This window comes from Phalaenopsis equestris, unplaced genomic scaffold (assembly GCF_001263595.1).
Source record: "Phalaenopsis equestris unplaced genomic scaffold, ASM126359v1 Scaffold000226, whole genome shotgun sequence".
In the NCBI taxonomy this organism is placed as follows: domain Eukaryota; kingdom Viridiplantae; phylum Streptophyta; class Magnoliopsida; order Asparagales; family Orchidaceae; genus Phalaenopsis; species Phalaenopsis equestris.
Genome location: NW_018164668.1, coordinates 1,579,868 through 1,599,073, shown reverse-complemented (window position 1 = coordinate 1,599,073; position 19,206 = coordinate 1,579,868). Strand labels below are relative to the sequence as shown.

The window sequence follows — 19,206 nt, the reverse complement described above, 5'->3', positions numbered from 1 at the left end:
TCATTTTACAAAAGGCACAATTATGCCCTATAAATTTTGATTGAATGAATATTTAACATTTCAAATTATGAATTCATGCATTTAAACATTAAAAGTAAACTATCATTTTATTAAAATGTTGTATTGTCAAAGTAAGACAATTTGCACTTGTATGTTAAAAGATGATGGAAACAATTAAATTGCGACATAAATAAGAATGGTGACACATGGCATGGGAAGCCTAAACCAACAACATAAAGAATATTAGGCCTTGTCCATGTCAAGCAGCCTAAATTCTCAACTAAACACTAAAAAGTTGTATTTAGAAGTTATTTTAGTGTAGATTTACATTGCGAGTTAGGAAATGCTATAATGTAAAGAAATTGCAATTTGCAAATCGTTTATAAAGGGCAAGACTTTGAAGTGTAGCAACGATATAGTTCATCTCATGGTTAATTGATAAGTGGGTTAGAAACTCAAAGTTTAACTTCATAAGCAAATTGTTTTAGTCATTGTATATTAATATTAAAAGTTAGACCCGTAAATAAGCTACACATTAGAAGATTGTTCATTTTACAAAAGGCACAATTATGCCCTATAAATTTTGATTGAATGAATATTTAACATTTCAAATTATGAATTCATGCATTTAAACATTAAAAGTAAACTATCATTTTATTAAAATGTTGTATTGTCAAAGTAAGACAATTTGCACTTGTATGTTAAAAGATGATGGAAACAATTAAATTGCATCTTAAATAAGAATGGTGACACATGGCATGGGAAGGCTAAACTGACTAGTTCAACTAAACTGGTTCAGCATTCCTACTGTTTGGACCGGTCCAAGGGGCTGGTTTTATCGCCCAATGGGAGGGGTCTTCCCCTCCTTACTTATCTTCTATTATAAATAGGTCCGTTGTTTTGTTTAAGGTTAGGGTATTGCTTGAGATTTTTATGTGGACAGCCACAGGCGTCCCTCCCTTTTCCCTTCTAGAGCTGTATATGAGGATGAGTAGTGTTTCAAATGTATCTCGCTTCAAGGTGGTGATTATCCTCGATTGTGTCCTCATCCGCAACCTACCCTTCACTGCCGCCATCAAAGTACTCTGCTGCGGACCACCGGAAACTGCAGCCGAGCAGTTTTCCTGCAGTCCTGTCTTCCCTTCAGCCTACCTCCCACCTACCTGCACTTCCTGCCACCAATCACCCAGCCCCTATTGTTCCCGCAACCCTTCCCATTCCCTCAAAAGGCTGCCTTACGACCTAATATGTTCATCCCTGGTATAACCGCAACTAATTCCTCCACCTGCTTGTTCCCGTTACACTTCCTTCCCTGCCACCCGCTTCCCTACTACAGAATTACTACCGCAGCCCCTTCAACAGCCTTCTTCCCTCCTTTCCGCCAACAGCAGCCCAGCCCTTCTCGCTGCAGGCCGCCTCCTTGCTGCAGCTTCCACACAGCCTCCCCCTCAGCTACCCAACTCCATGCCATCAGCCCAGAGCCCACCACCATCGTCCTAGCCCCAAGGGAGTCATCTGTATTTGTGTTGTTAATTTTCTATTGTCAAGAGATCGTCGTTTATAACTCGTTGAATTTTCAACAATAATATTCGTATTTCTATTGTGGTATGGGATAACTCTGGTGTCATTTAATATCAAAGCTAGCCTAATCACAGTTCTTTTCTATTCTAGGATTTCCAAACATCCGCCTTAACCCCCCACAAAAAATTTCCTTTCATATTCCCAAACCTTAGACACACTTTGATCTAACCCTAATTTTCCTTTGCTGATTTTCAAACCTAACAACCCCAAATTAACTTTTCAACGCCGTCGATTAGTCTCCTATGCCCTCTATTATCTCCCAACTCAACCCTAGCAATGTCACCAAGGAAATACCTGCCCTAACCTACCCGTGAAGAGATAAAAACGAGAGATTCACCGACTTCAACGGAGGTATGCTAATATTGAGGATGAAACCCAGGAGGAGATTACGTTTGACCAGGATCGAGAAAATCGACGAGGCGAAAGAGACGAGAATTTGAGTGATGAACAAGAAATGCTACAACACTTTGGAATTTAGTATCATAGTAGGCCGAAAGAGGGGGCCACATATGAAGAACGGAAAAACCTAAAAATTAAGCGGGAGATACAACGTCGGTTCCTACCAACTTACTGCAAACTGAAAATTCAGATCCCAACTTCAGAAGTGGAAAAACCATAACAACGAGCGACCATCTCATCTTACAGACAAAATTCAATCTCAGGATCTTGCAACTAGAGTACACGTAGAACACCCAAGACGACCCTGTCAAAGGAAAAACTGATTCAGAGTAGAAAACAGGTGGAGCCCATCTGCATCCCTAATGCTGTCACAGTCGGGCAGTGTTGCAAGTGTCATGAATTTGGACATTTTGAATCACACTGCACAACCAAAAGGTGATATGTTTCACAAAGCAGAGTGTTCTTGAATAATTGGATAATGAAATGGTAGACACTGAAGACGATGACAAAAAGTAGGGCCGGCCGCCAGTTTAAGAGATAAATGGTGATCTGGAAGAAGCAGACTTCAAAGAGGATTCTAAATTTTTAGCCAACGATGAAGAGGCGCCATCGATTTCAGTTGAACCCAAGATAGAAATTTCAGTTGAATTGACAGTAGTTGTTCTAGAATGCAGTAACTCTAATGTATTACGCATTCCGACAGAGTACGAGATTATGGTGCATCGAGCTACCATTTTGCAGCCATTAAGAGGAGCATCAGCAGGACTGGCTTTAAATGTATCAAGGGGCCATGAGTTTGGAGGGTCGATATCGGACACATAATAACCCCAGATAAGAGAAATTCTGACATCTCAGATCCATAGACTCATCTTTGAGTTGCCCCTACTGAGGAAGGTCCTGCATGTCAGAGGTAAGACTCTTTTGTGCCAAGTCCGGAAAATTTAAGAAGTAATCAGTTCACTATAGCACCCATCCTTGGATGTCCAGAGAGGAGGGATGCAACCTAACATTGAAATTTGTATTAAGAGCTTGATGTGGAAAAAATTCTTCAAAAGGATTCAGGTCCTATCAGTGAAGAAAAGGCCTCTCCTGTGCGAGTGAGAGTGAGAGTGATGCAGTCTGCCACGAATTTCACCCCAAAGTTGATTTCTCCTCACACACTTGGTTTATCAGCAACATTCTGCTGAGTACGAAGAATAGAACTAGTTTACAAATGGAATAACCCGATATTTGATTCATGAGAATACTCGTCTATCTACAGTTTCAACTCAAGTTGTGCCAAAAGATGATGAATACCTATTCTACCAAAGTGTGTTTTGGAACAACGACTACTTGATCGACCTACTAAAGGATTTGACACCGTACCACGAGGAACCAGAAGTTTCGACGAATGAATTTGAAGCCAACCCAATCTCGGGAGACTATGCGAGGCTTGGGAGGGCTGAACTAGTTCAACTTTTCTACTGTTTGGACTAGGGGTGTGAACGAGCTCAAAAGTGTGTTCGTTTTCGACCCGTTTACTTAACGAGCCGAACACAAGTCGTTCACGAATAAATAATCGTTTTGACAACCCTAATCACGTAATCATAATATGTTAAAGATCGGGGCAAGATTTAAAATTTATTGTTTATATTAAAACATCATTTGAATCTAATATAATAATTTTTATTTTTTTTTTCTTAATTAATACTTTTAATTGATTATAAATCTTTGTAGCCTTATAGTCAATTATTTTTTTTTTAAAATACTATTTATCAATAAATATTTATGAAAGCCCAAAAAGGCGAATATATTAAGTAGAAAGAAATATACAGATAAAATGTGTGGGAGGGCCCAAACATGGCACCCTGTCCACTAAAAAACCACAAATGGTTCCAAAACTAGAAAAAACAAAAAATTACATTAGAAACTTAAATAAAACGTCTAACAGTGTTGAAATACATAGTATCAGGTGGCTCGAGAGCGACCCAATTTGGTCTTGCCTCTGCATCTAGTTCTAGTGAAGGAACAAGCTAATAAGCTGGTAAGATGATTGCTATTGTCAGAAGTAACCAATGTATCATCCAATATGTTCCCGAGCTGGAGTCGGTCTCCATTCTTCTTCTTCCTCTTGGAATAGACCTATCGACCTGCTTGGAATAGACCTATCATTCCTCTTCCGAAGAATCAGTCTGATGGGGTGATAGAGCTGAAGCAGAATGAATATCAACCGTAGTACCCACAATAGGTTCTAGTATATGTGAAGTATTAGTTGCCTCTACACCGGATACTTCCTGAAGAAGTGGAGCTGCGAGACTCTCCTGATTATCAGTCTGAACACTATCATTGGTAGGTAATAGTCCATCAGTATTGTATTCTATGGGGTTTGAAGGTGGCAACATCACATCACTCGCAGTAATAGTAGCAGCAGTGTCATGGGGGGTCCTCAGGGGCAACAGACATCCCATGTCTAGTAGTATCATCCCAAGGTGGAACTATGGGTTAGACCTATCCTTATTCAATTGAACCTTATTTTTCAAATTAGGATGGAACTTGTGGCATTTATCAAGGATATGACCAAACATCTTATAGTGGGTACAATATGGGGGTATGTGTTACATGACGATTTGTTGTCAATATCCATTGTGAGTTGTGCCCAGTCAGACTTCACTAACATCCGGTAAAGTAATATCTCTTTCCACAAGTATTCTGGCCACAGAGGGTCTGGTTAGGTTGAAAGTAGACAGATCTAGCTTCAAAGGATCCCCTAGGATGTCCCCAATAGAGAGAACCTGATGGTGAAAAAAATGCAACTTGAGACCAGGTAAACTAAACCATACCTGTACTGTGGGAGTTTTATGATTTGGGTCGAAATCAGGAAACCACTTGAGAAACTTCATAGATTTTCCTGCGATATTAAGATATTTGTTGGAGAAAATTCTGGTGTAGTCTTCAGCGATTGTTAGTCGGATCAACACATGTCTCTTATCCATAAGTCTCACTTTTCACTTGTCTACTTGCTTAAGATCATTTACACTCTTTCCACTCTTTCTGATAACATCCATAAGTGGGTGTCCCAACTGAAGTTTTCCAATAAAAGCAAACTTGAATTTTTCTGTCATGATAGAATTTTTTTAGTCGGAGAAAAATTTTTTTGTTTTTTCGCCTTTCCTACTTCCCTCTTAACAAAAGGACAATCATCTGTACCATCGCGACATTCCTTATAGCTTGAGAGGAATACCACCGTGGACTCCACCCGAGGGTTTCCCACCATGTGGGCAAAGGAGGTCTTTGCTGGTTCAACCAAAAAAGAAGTGACATCAGAACAAGGGGATGTGCCAGTTGTCACCTGCAGCGAGAAGCTTGTGTCGGGCTGGAGAGAAAGATGGGCGCAGAAGCAAAACAGAAGAATTGTTGTCGGGCCGGAGAGAAGCACTGGCGCAAACACAAAAAGGAAGAAGCGTCGAAAAATGAAGGAAAGAACCGTCGGGCGCGGAAAGCAGAGGCGCAGCGTCGAAACGAGACGCCGACGCAGAAAGCAGAGTCGCAGCGTCGAAAGTGGACGCCGCACAGAAAGACATGCCCCGGAACTTGCAGCTCGTCGATGAGGTCGACGCAGAAGCTGGCGCGAGGGAGAGACGACGAAGCCGTAAAATCCCTATGTCATTGTCGACGATTGCAAAAAACGAAAGCAGAATTCGTCGTCGAGTAAGAGAACTTCCGGAAAGCCAAAGATCATACCAGGGAATCGCCATCGGGCAAAACCCTAGCAGAACCACTGTCGCTGCCGACGCTGTATATATATGGGGTATGTGTGTGTGTGAGAGAGAGGGAGAATGAAATGAATGAACAAATCTTTGTTTGAGTTCGGCTCGTTAACTTAGCGAACGAGCCGAACATGAATGAACAAATCTTTGTTTGAGTTCGGCTCGTTAACTTAGCGAACGAGCCGAACATGAGTTGTTTGCGAAGAACAGGCCGTTTTGACAACCATAGTTTGGACCGGTTGATCAAAAGGGGGCTTCCTCCTCCTTATCTTTTATTATAAATAGGTCCTTTGTTTTATTTAGGGTTGAGTTCTTTCTTGAGATTTTTGTGTAGACAGCAGCTGACGTCCCTCTATTTTCCCTTATAGGCTCGTATCAGAGGGCAAGCGGAGCTCCGGCTGTATCTTGCTCCAGAGTGGTGATTATGCTCGACCTACCCTCCTCTGCAACCTACCCTTCCCTGCCACTGTCGCCGTACCCTGCTGTGGACCATCGGCAACTGCAGCCAAACAGTTTTCCTACAGCCCTGTCTTCCCGTCAGCCTTCCTCCCACCTACCTGCACTTTCTGCTACCAATCAGTTGTTCCCGTAACCCTTCCTATTCCCACAAACAGCTGTCTTACAGCCTACATTGTTAATCCCAAGTAATACAGCAACTAATTAGCTCCAGCTGCTGTTCCCGTAACTCTTCCTTCCCTGCCACCCGCCTCCCCTACTACAGGATTATTACGGCAGCCCCTCCAACAGCCTTCCTCCCTCATTTCCTCATACAACAGCCCAGCCCTCATCCCTGCAGGCCTCCTTATTGCAGCCTCCACACAGCCTCTGCCTGAGCTACCCAACTCCACGCCATCGACCTGCAGCCCACCACCGTTATCCTGGCCCCTGAGGGTGTCTTTTGTATTTGTGTTGTTAATTTCAATTGTCCAGAGTCATCAGTAACTTGTTGGATTTTCAACAATAACATTCATATTTCAATTATGGTTGGGTTAACTCTAGTATCGAATGGTATATATAATTAAATATTTCATAATGAAAAGTAAAGGAGCTTAAAAAAAGGCAAATTAAGTGGATAGGTTGCAAATCATATCTTTATAATAACTTGTACAAGTTGGGTTATAAAAGTGAGCCTATATAGAGATAAAATGGTCCTCAAAAAAATATATTTATGATAAATTATATAATTGTGCAACAAAGGTGAGTTATATGAAGACAAAAAAGTGATACTTATGATCACTAATACAACTATAATAATAAAAGTGAGAACATATAGAGGAAAAATAATCCTTAAAATGCTATATTCATGATGATCTATACAATTAAGGTGAAATTGATAAGCCATTATAGAGGCAAAAAGTCATCAATATATAGCCTTCGAGCTCAATTTTCAACCCTATAATATGTGATGTGATTCGATACAGCCCACAACCTTATCTTGCTAAATTAACCAAAATCTATATATGTGAAATATTTTGAAGTTTAAGATATTCCGTGTCAAGGAATAAATGGAACATGCAAAAAAAAAATATTAAAAGATTATTTTCTGATGTTAACACATGTAAATTTTTAATATAGTGCATATTATGATTGAAAATTTAACATCTCTATCAAAAAAAATTTTGCAAGATTTCTTCACATATTATTATTCTAGTATTATTTAAAAAGGCCACTTCACAAGGATTATAGGCTATGCATAAGACTAGTCAGTTTTTTTTTTTAATTTCTCATGTCAAGTTCTTGATCAGTATATCAGACTATTTAATACAATTTTACTGTGCCATATACGGTGAGAAAAAAGGGTAAAATCATTACCGAGTGAATCAAATTTTGAAGCAATTACTCTATGTTTTGATATACAAATTTATTATGAAATAGAAAAGGACATTAATCCATATATGTAGTAAAAGTTTAATATTATGCAAAATAAATTTGATCATTGAATGAATGGAATATATTGGAACGCTTCCACTTAATTATTTTGGAATAATTATTTGGACGCACATTCGTTAGATATTATGTTGTATTCTAAGTTTGGGTCATGGATGTAATTAATTTTATCGCTCGTGCTATTATGATGGGCAGAGTTCCAGAATGGTGGTGGTGGTAAATTAAATAAGCTGAATCAAACGCAGCACTATTACGCCTTATATTCAACAAAGAGGGACTATCATTGGGCTTGATAGAGCACATAAACATTCTAATAAAATTGGTTGCCTGAATTTATGATTACTCGGATTTATCTTTAAGAAATCAATGGGTGCATAAAGAAAAATAAGATTGAATTGCATTTCGATAAAAAAAGCACAGGGAATGTCTGACAGGAATGTAAACTAAAAACGATCCAACTTTCAGTAATAGAAATAAATAGCATAAATTTTTGCTGAAATATTCCTTATTGTATCTGTTAACTAATCAGATTTTTCATCCCAGGTTCTTTCTGAAAGAATGTCAAAAATGCACTTAAAAAAAAAAAAGATTTTCAACAACAAAAAGACTCTTTCCATGAAATTGTACAAATTAACGTGGACGTGGACCAGTAATTAAGAATTTTCTTGTAAAAATAGAATATAAAGACAAGAGGATTAATAAAAATTAAACACATTTTTTACTTTCAATAAAAAAAAACTCCATTTGTCTTTCTAACTCAAGTTCGTAGCTTTTTTATCACATTATATTAGTAAAATAATATAGATATAATACACATAAAGTTGAAAATTAATAGAAACAAACAAATTAATTAACAAAATACAACCCAAAAGAAATTGCATTCATATTCATATGCATCTTCTTGACAAAACATTTAAGAAAATCTAAAATAGAAACAAAATAACTGGCAAGGAACTACTTACCATATCTGCAAACCATCTGCTTCGATGCTGTCATAAGCACAAAAAAAGGAAAAGAGTTAGCTTGAGGAATGTAAGCATGCCACAAATGATAAGTCAGCAAAATGCCAGAGTTAAAAGTATCTGAAAATATGTGATTTACACTATAAATTGCATGTTCATTATATGCCATTATGTTATCAATTTTATAAAGTAATATCCTAAGAAATATATTTATCAAGTATGTCAATCTGTATTTTAGTTATCAAGAAGCAAATTCTTGATGATTAATCAATAAAAACAAAATAGCATTTCAATTCATAAACCAAAACAAAAAGGCAACTTCAAGTTTGTAGGATTGTAGATCATTCTTTAGAAATACATGGATGGTACATATTCTTACTAATGCAGCAGAATTTGGCTTCTGTGGCAGTGCATCCAATGAGTTGCTCTTGGCCTTGGAAAGTGCCAGCTGAGACGATGCCTTTGGCACCCAGCCTGAATCATCATCTTCGTTATCTTCATCAGAAGTATATTTTCGCTTCCTAGAACTGGGATGCCTCTTCTCCTGATCATCTATATTTTTTATCAAGCCATCCTTTGGTTTTACTTTTCTCTGAACAACATTATCAAGATAGTCCTCCTCAGATTTTATAATTGGTTTCTTTGTTCCAGGATTAAATTCAATTTGTGTATTATGTTGTTTTGGTAAATCAGTAATTGGTCCCAACTTCTTGCTAGAATTGTCATCAAAGGCATCTGAATCAACCACTTCAAGTTTGACAGAGTGATCAAGCTTCTGATCCTCGGGATGATTTAGAAGAAATTTCACTGACATTATTAAAAAAAATCTTAGAAAAAGATTGAATCATAAAAAAGGGGCATTTACATACATACCACTCAATATCTAATAAAAAAACTATTTCATGCATAGAAAAAGTAGCATTTGTGTAAAATTGAGGTTTAGGTGTTATATGAATAAGAATTTCGTGATATGTATGTGAATCTTCCAAAAAAACAAGAAGGAGAGAGAGAGAAAGAAAATGTGAAATACATTCAACTCCAGCTATTGCATCTGGTGGTCTTTCTAATACTGTACAAGTCCCAACATCAAAGAATCGGGAAAAGGTGAAATCTGCATTTTTTATAGCAAAACTGGATGGTTGTGGATTCCTCTCATCTCCCGACGTACAAATGACACTGCATTTTCCAGCGATAGTTTCCTGCCGCAGCATCTCAAGTTATTTCTTGTTTCATAATGGTACATAACTATATTTGAATAACAATTATAAGGAAATTAATGGAAAATCATATTTAGACCATTGAGAAATTTTCAAAAAGATACAAACGAGTTAATCAAAATAAGAAGTTTCAATCAAATAAATGCCATGTAAAAATGATAAGCTTTTTGTCCTAATTAAATCGTTAACTATTCAATTTACAAGTATGCCACATATCCAAAAGACAGACGACTCATACACAATCCAAACACAATAATAAATAGGGGCATTTACATACATACCACCCAATTCATATGTATTTACATATCTAACATTTAAATTCTACTTCTTATTTGCATACCACCCAAATCTTTCTTATCACATCAAAAATACTATAATTTTAACTTTTAAAAAATAAAATAAACATTTTGATGCATAAGTATGGCGGCGCATATGTCAAAACTTAAATTTTAGTGTTAGATATGTAAATACATTCAAAATAAGTGGTGTGTATGTGAATCTTTCCTAGAAAATAACCAATATAAGCAGCATGCAATTTTGAGAACTTGTAGTTTGAAAAGATGTGTGCTTGAGTAACAATTTTCCTATTAATATGACCGCGATATTAATATGAAAATTCAAATTATAAATACAATGATGACTATTGCCAACTCTTGCTTGAATATCTTTTGAAGTCCTGATCGCTGCCTATATGCAACTTTCCATTATTAAGTGTTTAAAATGAGATGCACCTCCAATCAATCAGAATCATTCTCATCCTCAAGGAGCAAGAAAACAATATGGATGGTTGGAATTCTCATAGTGAAGAACAGTATCATGAACCTTTATGATAGATGCCAAGAAATACCAATACATGTGATAATCTTTTATTAGACTAATTACATTAGTAATTTCTTTCATTGATAAACTGTAAATGCTAACATGAAACTCTAAAATAAGCTAAGACTTAAGGGATAAATATGAAAAAACCACGTGGCATAAATGGATTAAAATATTCATCAATGGGTAAGAAATAAAAATCAAACTTAAAGAAAAATATCCTTCACTTTCATAATAGGATGGTTTGATAGGCGAACTTCTTCCTTTGAAACAAGGTATCAAAACTATTTGCTGAATGCATGATGAACTAGGTTTAAATAAGAGTTAAGGATAATATTCAGAAAGATATTGATAGGAGTGTAAACGAGTCAAATTGAGCTAAAGGCACCCTTAGCTTGAGCTTGCGTTTAACTAGTTAGCTAATCAAATTTGAGCTTGAGATTGAGCTTTAGCTTTATTCTAGGAGTCCGAGCCATTTCATGAGCCAACTATTTATTATGAAGCAAAAAAAACATATTATGATAAAATTATCAAAAAAATAAGGAAATCTGTTTATACAAGTAATTGAAAAATATTTGCTATAAATTTTGAACAACTTTGTACTCAAACTATTGAATACTAATATTTCAAACGTATTATCAATATTTTCTAAACGAACCAAATAACAAGTTAACGATCGAATCGGGGTTGGCTCAAGCTTGGTTTGTTAGCTCATGAAACTCGATTCACAAAGCTAATATCGAGCTGTGCTTGAGCCAGCTCACAATTTGGCTTGACTCTGACACATTTCATTGCAAATATAGAACTTACATCTCAATTTTCGTTTCGATGAAAGAATAATCAAACTTCTACTTTTAAGAAATTCATAAGTCATACTTATAGTTTTGTCACTTTTTGAAAACAACCTATTGTATCCATAATGCTAAAATAATAATATTGTCAATATAGTTAAGAAAGAAAAATGTGCAGCAAGCACACGCGACTCTAAATTTACAAATTGATCATTTTCTTAAATGGCACTTAAAATGTTCACTTTGCCCATGAATGTCAGAAGAAAAAGTTGATAAGGGTGTTCATGAACTAGATCAAGGCAATTGTAATGCAAAAAAATGGCTTGAAAGGTTCCCTTTTAAACATCAGATGTTTTATCAGTATTATGCTGACAGGCAATGCATAATGAAGAAAAATTTATATTTTCCACTGTAAATATCACAAAAAAATGCTATTAGTTGAATATATGCCATAATTCATGTATTATTGCAATATAATTAAGGCCACGCTCTCTACATAATTATTAGTATAAACGTAATTATTTATAGATATATGCAGGTTCCAGATAAGGGCAAATTTGATTGTTGTAATTATTAAAATTTAGCCTTATATCTTGCAATATATCTGCGCAAGGCATGCATAAAAATGATTAATTATTAAAAAAATAAATATTAAATGGTGATCCCTCAAACTAATCTTTCACGCTATCACGTGAAAATGATTAATTATTAAAAAAATAAATATTAAATGGTGATCCCTCAAACTAATCTTCATGCTATCACGTGAACTCTCCACATGAAATAAAGCTGCCAGCCTTCTCTGCCATCACTGCATCCTCCTCCAACATCCCACTTCTCTTCCTCTACAAAAAACTCTTCCAATGACAATCCGTAAGCCATAATTTTTTTAAAATATAATTTATGTATTTTTTTTATTTTTTAGTATTTAAATATCAACATGTTCTAATTTTTTTAATCAAAATTTTAATTCAAAAGTTTCAAAAGAAGTGGTTAGAGAAAATGAAAAGATCATAATAGATAGAAAAGGCCAGGACATTCTGTGCAAGTTGACATTAGAGGTGGTGATAAGCCACTTATTTAAAATGCAACTACAGAAAAGAGATTGTTAAAGGGGGTCTTCCAAGAGTAAAATAGCAAATTTTATGCTCTCACAAGAATATTGCATTGTGTGCCAAATTGCCTATGAAGATAATAAATGAGATTTATTCATAAATAAAGAAAGTGATAATGTTGAAGCATTTAGCACAACATCGATCTGATGATAAAGTAAAAGTTGGTTATTACTATGAAATTTCTAGAGAACCTATGAATCAATAGACGCTAATTGTGGAGGAACGTACAGATGATGTGAATATCGCCCATAGAATGTTGCCTGAAAGTGCTACAGAGGCGCACAGGAGTGTCAGCATGGATATTGGAAGAATCTTCTATGAAAATAACTTTCAATTTAATGTGGAAATACCTTCTTATTTAAACATAATCTGATCCATAGTTTCATATGGTTGAGGTCTAAAATCACCATATGTGTCTAGTTTGAAAAGTTGAGAGTTGAAAGAGGAGTTGAATAAAACTTAAAAAATCATTGAGAAGATTGAAACAATTGAGAATCAAGCTGAACTGACGATCATGTCAAAAGATTGGTCTGATATCAGTAATAGAAGCTTGAAGCTGATTAATATTTCAATTAGCAATCCCAGCATCACTATAATCTTAAAATCTATTGAAGCATTGGATAAGGTCAACGATGCAGATTACATTTTTGAACATATTGATAGGGTTATTGAGGGGATTGAAGAGCCTCTAGTGGTTCAAATTGTTACAGATAATGCTAGGAGCTATGGTGCAGTTGGGAGAAAATTGATGGAGAAGAGATAATATATTTATTGGACACCACGCATTACACACTGTATAGATTTGATTCTAAAGAAACTTAAACTGATGTCAACAAAAAAAACCATGATTAAATTAAAGAAGACAAGAAACTTCTACTATAATCATTCGTGGGTTTTGACCTTGATGAGAAAATTTTTTTAAAAGAAACTACTACGGCTTGCTACAACTAAATTTACTTTAACTTATTTGACCCAACAAATCATGTTGAAAGCAATGCAATATTTGAAAGTTATCTTAACTTTCACATAATGATTTAATTGTACTTAAGCAAGAAAATCAAGGAACTGAAGGAAACAAAAGGTAGGAGAATTATCTTAGATGAGAGGATTTGGCTGAGTTTTAACTACATAATAGCAACAACAAAAACATCCGTTCAAGTTTTAAGGATCTTGGATTCAGAAAACAATCAATGATGAGCTTCATTCACAATGCAATGGACAAAGTGAAGGAGATGATAGCTCTAAACTTCAAAGAAGATAAGTCCACCAGAAAGGAGATTAAAAAAATATAGTAGATGATAGAGTGTCATCATCATTTAGGGTCTGTTTGAGACAGCGATAGCTTATTGAATAATTTGTTGATAAGTTGATTAAAAATAATTTGTAGATAAGACGGTGGCTATTACAAATTTTTCAAATTTTTATTTTTTTGGAAAAGCCAAACCGTTGTCAATAAGCTCCCACCGTACCCAGATAGGTGTGGCCTGAAAATGTTGTTTTCTGCGTTTTGAAAAAGCATAAGCTGTCAAAATGCAGTTTACCCAAACAGGTTATGTTCGTTTTCAAAACGTCACCGCACCAAATAAGCTGCCCCAAACGGACCCTTACATGTCGCAGTATATTACCTTAATTCAAAATTTTAATATACTAAGAACAAGTTGACTAATCTTAAAGCTAAATTAGGCGTATATCATTACATTGATAGGTTTATGGTTGATTCAATTGAGAGGGCAAATGTTGATATGCAACTTTTACCTTTAAGAAAGAATTAGGATTCATTGGACTAAAACAGGCCAGAAATAATAATTGCAAAATTATCTCCATGCAATTTTTCATATTTACAGGTTGAATTAAGAAATCATTCGCCCAATTTTAACTATGTTTGTTCTAATTTAGTTAAATGATGGATTCAATTTGATGATCGCAATCCAGAGCTATTATAACTTGTTTAAAATATTGAAACATACATGTTCATTATCCAATTGTGAGCAAAATAGAAGCATATACAATCAAATTCATACAAAAGGAAAAATTGTTTGAAAAACTTAAAAATAAACTCATTAATTCATCTCATATGCAATAAGAGATTAAATAAAAGAATTTTGAAGAAAAATGCTTTAAAGGATGACAAACATTCCTTTGAAACTATGGGTCATTAGATGATGAATGATAAACCGGTGATATTAATGAAGCACTATCATTTGATTTACAACAAGAAGATCTCAATAGTGATTTTTTTTAACAGGGAGAAGCAAGACCAATAAATCTAACATAAGCCAACAAGTTATAAACAAATAAAAAATTATCCATAAATAATTATAAATTTGAAGTTCTAATAATGAATATAAGGATTACTTTAGAGCTTAATTAAAATTTATATTAGCTAATATCGATTAGAGAAGTGAACGAAGAGTGAGATTGAAGATGAGGAGGAATGGGTATGAACACATCTAAGGATGAGACTGAGAAGAAAATAATTCATTTCACTGACAATTCTAATGAGGTCCCACTAGATTACAGGAATAATGAGGACTTTTGAATTTAGAAATCTTAATATTGATGGATTGTTATGTTCATAATTGTGGTTGTTATATTCTTTTGTTTTACTTTAATATGTTATCTCACTTTAGAATTTGTATGATTATCTTCATGATTTGCTATTAACATATTAGTTATTTTTTGAGATTTATTATTTTTCACTGTGTTAAGATGTTAATATGTTGCTTTCTAATTTGTTAATATGATATGTTACTTTTAAATGTGTTGATATATTTACATGTTAAAATTTTACTTTTTATTTTATTAAAGTTAATACAATACTTCTTCCTTAACACATTTTTTTTTTAATTTGAGGCTTACGCCTGAAGCTTATAACTCACCTCCGATAGAAAAAATATAATCATTGCTCAATTACACTTTTAAACCTTATTTACACCATTACAATATTCAACCAGCATATCATGGATCATCTTCTATTCAAGTTGGTGGTAGCAGACAATTACATATTCATGTTATTCATGCCATAAATTTTTGTAAAAGATGATCTTACATCTCCTAGCTTTCTACAAGTCTTACATTACTAGAACTTCAAAACACCTCAATGCTTATGCCTCATCTCACATGTAAAAAATGCATCAATACCAAATTATATAATTTTAAACCTTTTTCACACCGTTAGATTATTCAACCATTATATCATAGCCCATCTTCTAATCAAGTTGCTAATGAGAGACAATTGCAAAAAAAAGATTGAGGACAATGATCTTTCATGAAAGACAATGATGTTTCATGAAAGATGACCTTATATCTCCTAAGCTTTTTATGAGCCTTACTTCGGTAGAAAAATTGATTGCTAATAATTATGATAATTAATTTCTTGTGAAGTTCCAATTGATTAGTATCAATTGATGAGGAAAATAATTATGAAGAGGACTAAAATTGAAAAATCATTTCCCTAGACATTTCAATTCCTAAGATTATATCATTGTCGTGTGTACTAAATGAATAAATAAGTGAAATATAGTGCAAATGATTAGATCATTCTAATCCTATTGTTTTATCAAATTTAATAAACTCTAATATGTTGGTACTAAAAACAAATTTTCTTCTCATTTGTCTTTGAAAGGCTCAACTTGTAAAATTTAAAAAAAAAACACGTCTCTTCATTTTCCACCACATAGGCTATTATTGCATTATTATGCACGAGAAAAGAGACTTGTCTGAGCATGAGCTTTAATTGAAGCTAGACAAGAACTTAACCAAAGAGTAGAAGAGGCGGACATCTGATATAGAGTCCACAACAATTCTTTGTGCCTACTTTAATCAGGGAATTCATAACACATCTTTAAAAGTTCTTTATGTTTATTTAGAGTGCATATTTTTGTACTTTTTTATCTTTGGGAAGAACAAATGATTGATGAGATGCTTGCATGGCAGGCTATCTTTATCCGTCTAGATTGGTCAATATTGCATATTGCACTTAAATTATACTTTTCTATCTTTGGGATGAACAAATGATTGATGAGATGCTTGCATGATGAGCTATCTTTATTTATTTGTAATATAGTCAATATCACAAATGAATAATCACTTTATTTTGCAAATAAATTGAATATGTTAGTACCATGAAACGGAAATGGGAGCGATGGTGGAGAGCATTGCGGAATAAATTCATTAACAACAATTGAAATAATTTGATATTGTGTGATTATCAAACAACTTACATGGTGTCATCTACCATAGATTTGTCGCCACATTTGATTATGAGCTGATCAAACCATGTTATACGACAATGATCATGTGCGGAACAAATGAGAACTCACCATAATGTGTGATTTTGGCTGAGTATTTAAGAACTTTGCCCATAAACTACTTTTAAGTTTGCATGACAAATAAACTTCTATGCATGTGTTATTTGTATAGCCAATCCCCCGACCGGATATTAAATTACATATATTTTGTTAATGGCACTAAGGTTGCAACATTGAGTTGATTGAGGATGTTGAGTACCATAGTCAATTTGATTATTTCTAAAAATTGCTTTGTGCAGCTTGAAAGTTTTCCAAGTACCTATTATTTATGTTATAGAATTCTCGCAGTATTAATCTCGTCTATTTTGAGCTATGACGTAGATCTACCCTAAACTCGGTATTTCGATCATTCACGAGAATTTTTGGTTTATAACCAACAATAACCAATACAGTTCCAGAGTTACGTACAACCAAAAGTAGAGCACTTTTTGGGAATGATCACCAAAAAAAATATGTCACCAAAGTTTAAAACAAGTTTTCTCTTCTTATCCAAAGGTCATAGAAGTGAATTTATGATGTCAGGGCTAATTAAAAATGGATGTCATATCAATGTTCTTAGGCTCATTGACCTAAATTTAATTTCAAATTTGAGTTCAAAATATATCAAACTTCATCTAAGGATGACCTTTTCAGTTGTAAAAATTGATAAGAAGAATAATTCGATAAGTTCTTCCAATTATTAAGAAATTCACTTGAAGTCAAGGGAGTGAAACAAATAACTGATTAAAGAAAAATTAAATTATGAAGAGATCCCAATTAAAGGCGAAAAAAAAATGATTGTTTTCAATACATGAAAATTGATAATAAAAAAAAAAGAGCATGCATAACCAATGTAAATTTAGAGCGAAAATGAACGTTCCATAGGTATTAAAAATCCAATCATACTTGTTTCGCAAAAAGAAGCAAAAAAACAAATGTTTTTCTTCTAAGATTTATGTTTATTACCACTTTGCTTTTAAGACCTCCAATTATGAGCTCTCTACACAATACTAAGCAAGCAAAATTGAAACAGCATAATGGTGCGATAGATAATTGTAAGAAATTCCAAAACAATCAAAAATAAATTTTAAAGACTAAATCAAATTTACCAAAGGATTAATATTGCAAAGACCAACACCCTCCCCAGCAGCCAAAAAGAGATCATTTTTTGATGATACATGTCCATCCAAATAATTAATAATATCATCTGGACGAAAGAACCATAAGATCTTTACTCTTCTTTTACGCCTGGGTTGCTCCCAAATTTTCAATATTTTTCCAATATAAGGATCACTTTCACCTTCTTTGAACAGATACACATTGTCATATAAGGAATAACTCTCTTCATCGAAGATGAATGATTCATAAAACTGAACATCCTTGTTAGCATTGCCAACCCCTCTTCTTTTACCCCATCGAAATTGAAGATCACTATTCTCTGACTCCTCTAGTTGAGGCATGATTTTTAAAACAATAATCTAAGATGCCTTTTGTGAACCTGCTTAACAAGAAGAAATAATGGTCGATGAGAAAATCAGAAACTAGCCTTAAATCATAAAGCAATTCCTTGAACAGAAACAACTAGGCAAAAAAAAAAAACAAAACAAAATAACTTTTTTGCCTAAGTGTTTGGATAAGCAAATGATCCTTCAAGTGAAGTAAAAGAATGCTAGTAATTTTTAATAACATTGAAAGGAATGGAAATATTATTAAGTTCTACTATTATTGAACATCTTTTTTACAACTAAAGAGTTTTGAAAAATCATAAAAGAAATCAAAGAGCATGCCTAAATTCAAGTAATATCTGCCTCAAGATTAAACATACAAAGGAGTTTCAAAAGAATATATAAAATGATATGATTCTAACATCAACCTCCGCATTTATGTTCATAAAGAGGACAAATTAGCTATAAAATGCCAGTTTACACCTTCACACATAAAAAAGAAGTAAGCCGAGCTCGTAAGAAAATTGTACACAATAAAAATTAAAAAATAATAATGTACCATAACTTCGTGATGTTTATAAAATAAAATCATTTTAAAACTAGCTTTAAAAGACACTATTTTCCCGCCTACAACATCAGTGTTAATATTGATCCTTAACTGCTTCCAATCAAAAAGACTGCACATGAAAACTAATTATACAAAAAAAAAGAATAAGTAATGCGGGGCTTCCCGAACGGAAGCGGGATGCGAGAGCTCCCGAACGGTCCAGGGGAGTCGGTCCAGGCTACCTAGAGGTCGAGCGGCATTAAACGACCCAAGCGGCATTCCCTTCACGTCTCCCGCTCGATTGAGAGGTAGTTTAGGAAGGACGGTGAACCCACCAACCGTTCTCCTCCTTCCTTTTCTATCTTTCTTGTTTGGAGTCTATTTATATGCTTGTTAGTGAGAGTTAGGGTT

At 34.4% G+C, this 19,206-nt stretch overlaps 1 protein-coding gene across 2 annotated transcripts in view; it reads right to left on the bottom strand.

Moving 5' to 3' along the window:
* The window catches only part of LOC110023660 (protein ANTI-SILENCING 1-like), a 66,657-nt gene that overhangs the window by 40,614 nt on the left and 6,837 nt on the right, over window positions 1-19,206 (bottom strand). For both annotated transcript variants that reach the window (XM_020723176.1, XM_020723177.1), the window contains exons 2-5: window positions 17,913-18,301; window positions 9,606-9,774; window positions 8,955-9,382; window positions 8,576-8,602 (exon numbers count right to left, since the gene is read on the bottom strand). In XM_020723176.1, coding sequence (XP_020578835.1) covers window positions 8,576-8,602; window positions 8,955-9,382; window positions 9,606-9,774; window positions 17,913-18,263 — 975 coding nt within the window. In that variant the 5' untranslated portion in view covers window positions 18,264-18,301. The remainder of the gene's footprint in view (window positions 1-8,575; window positions 8,603-8,954; window positions 9,383-9,605; window positions 9,775-17,912; window positions 18,302-19,206) is intronic.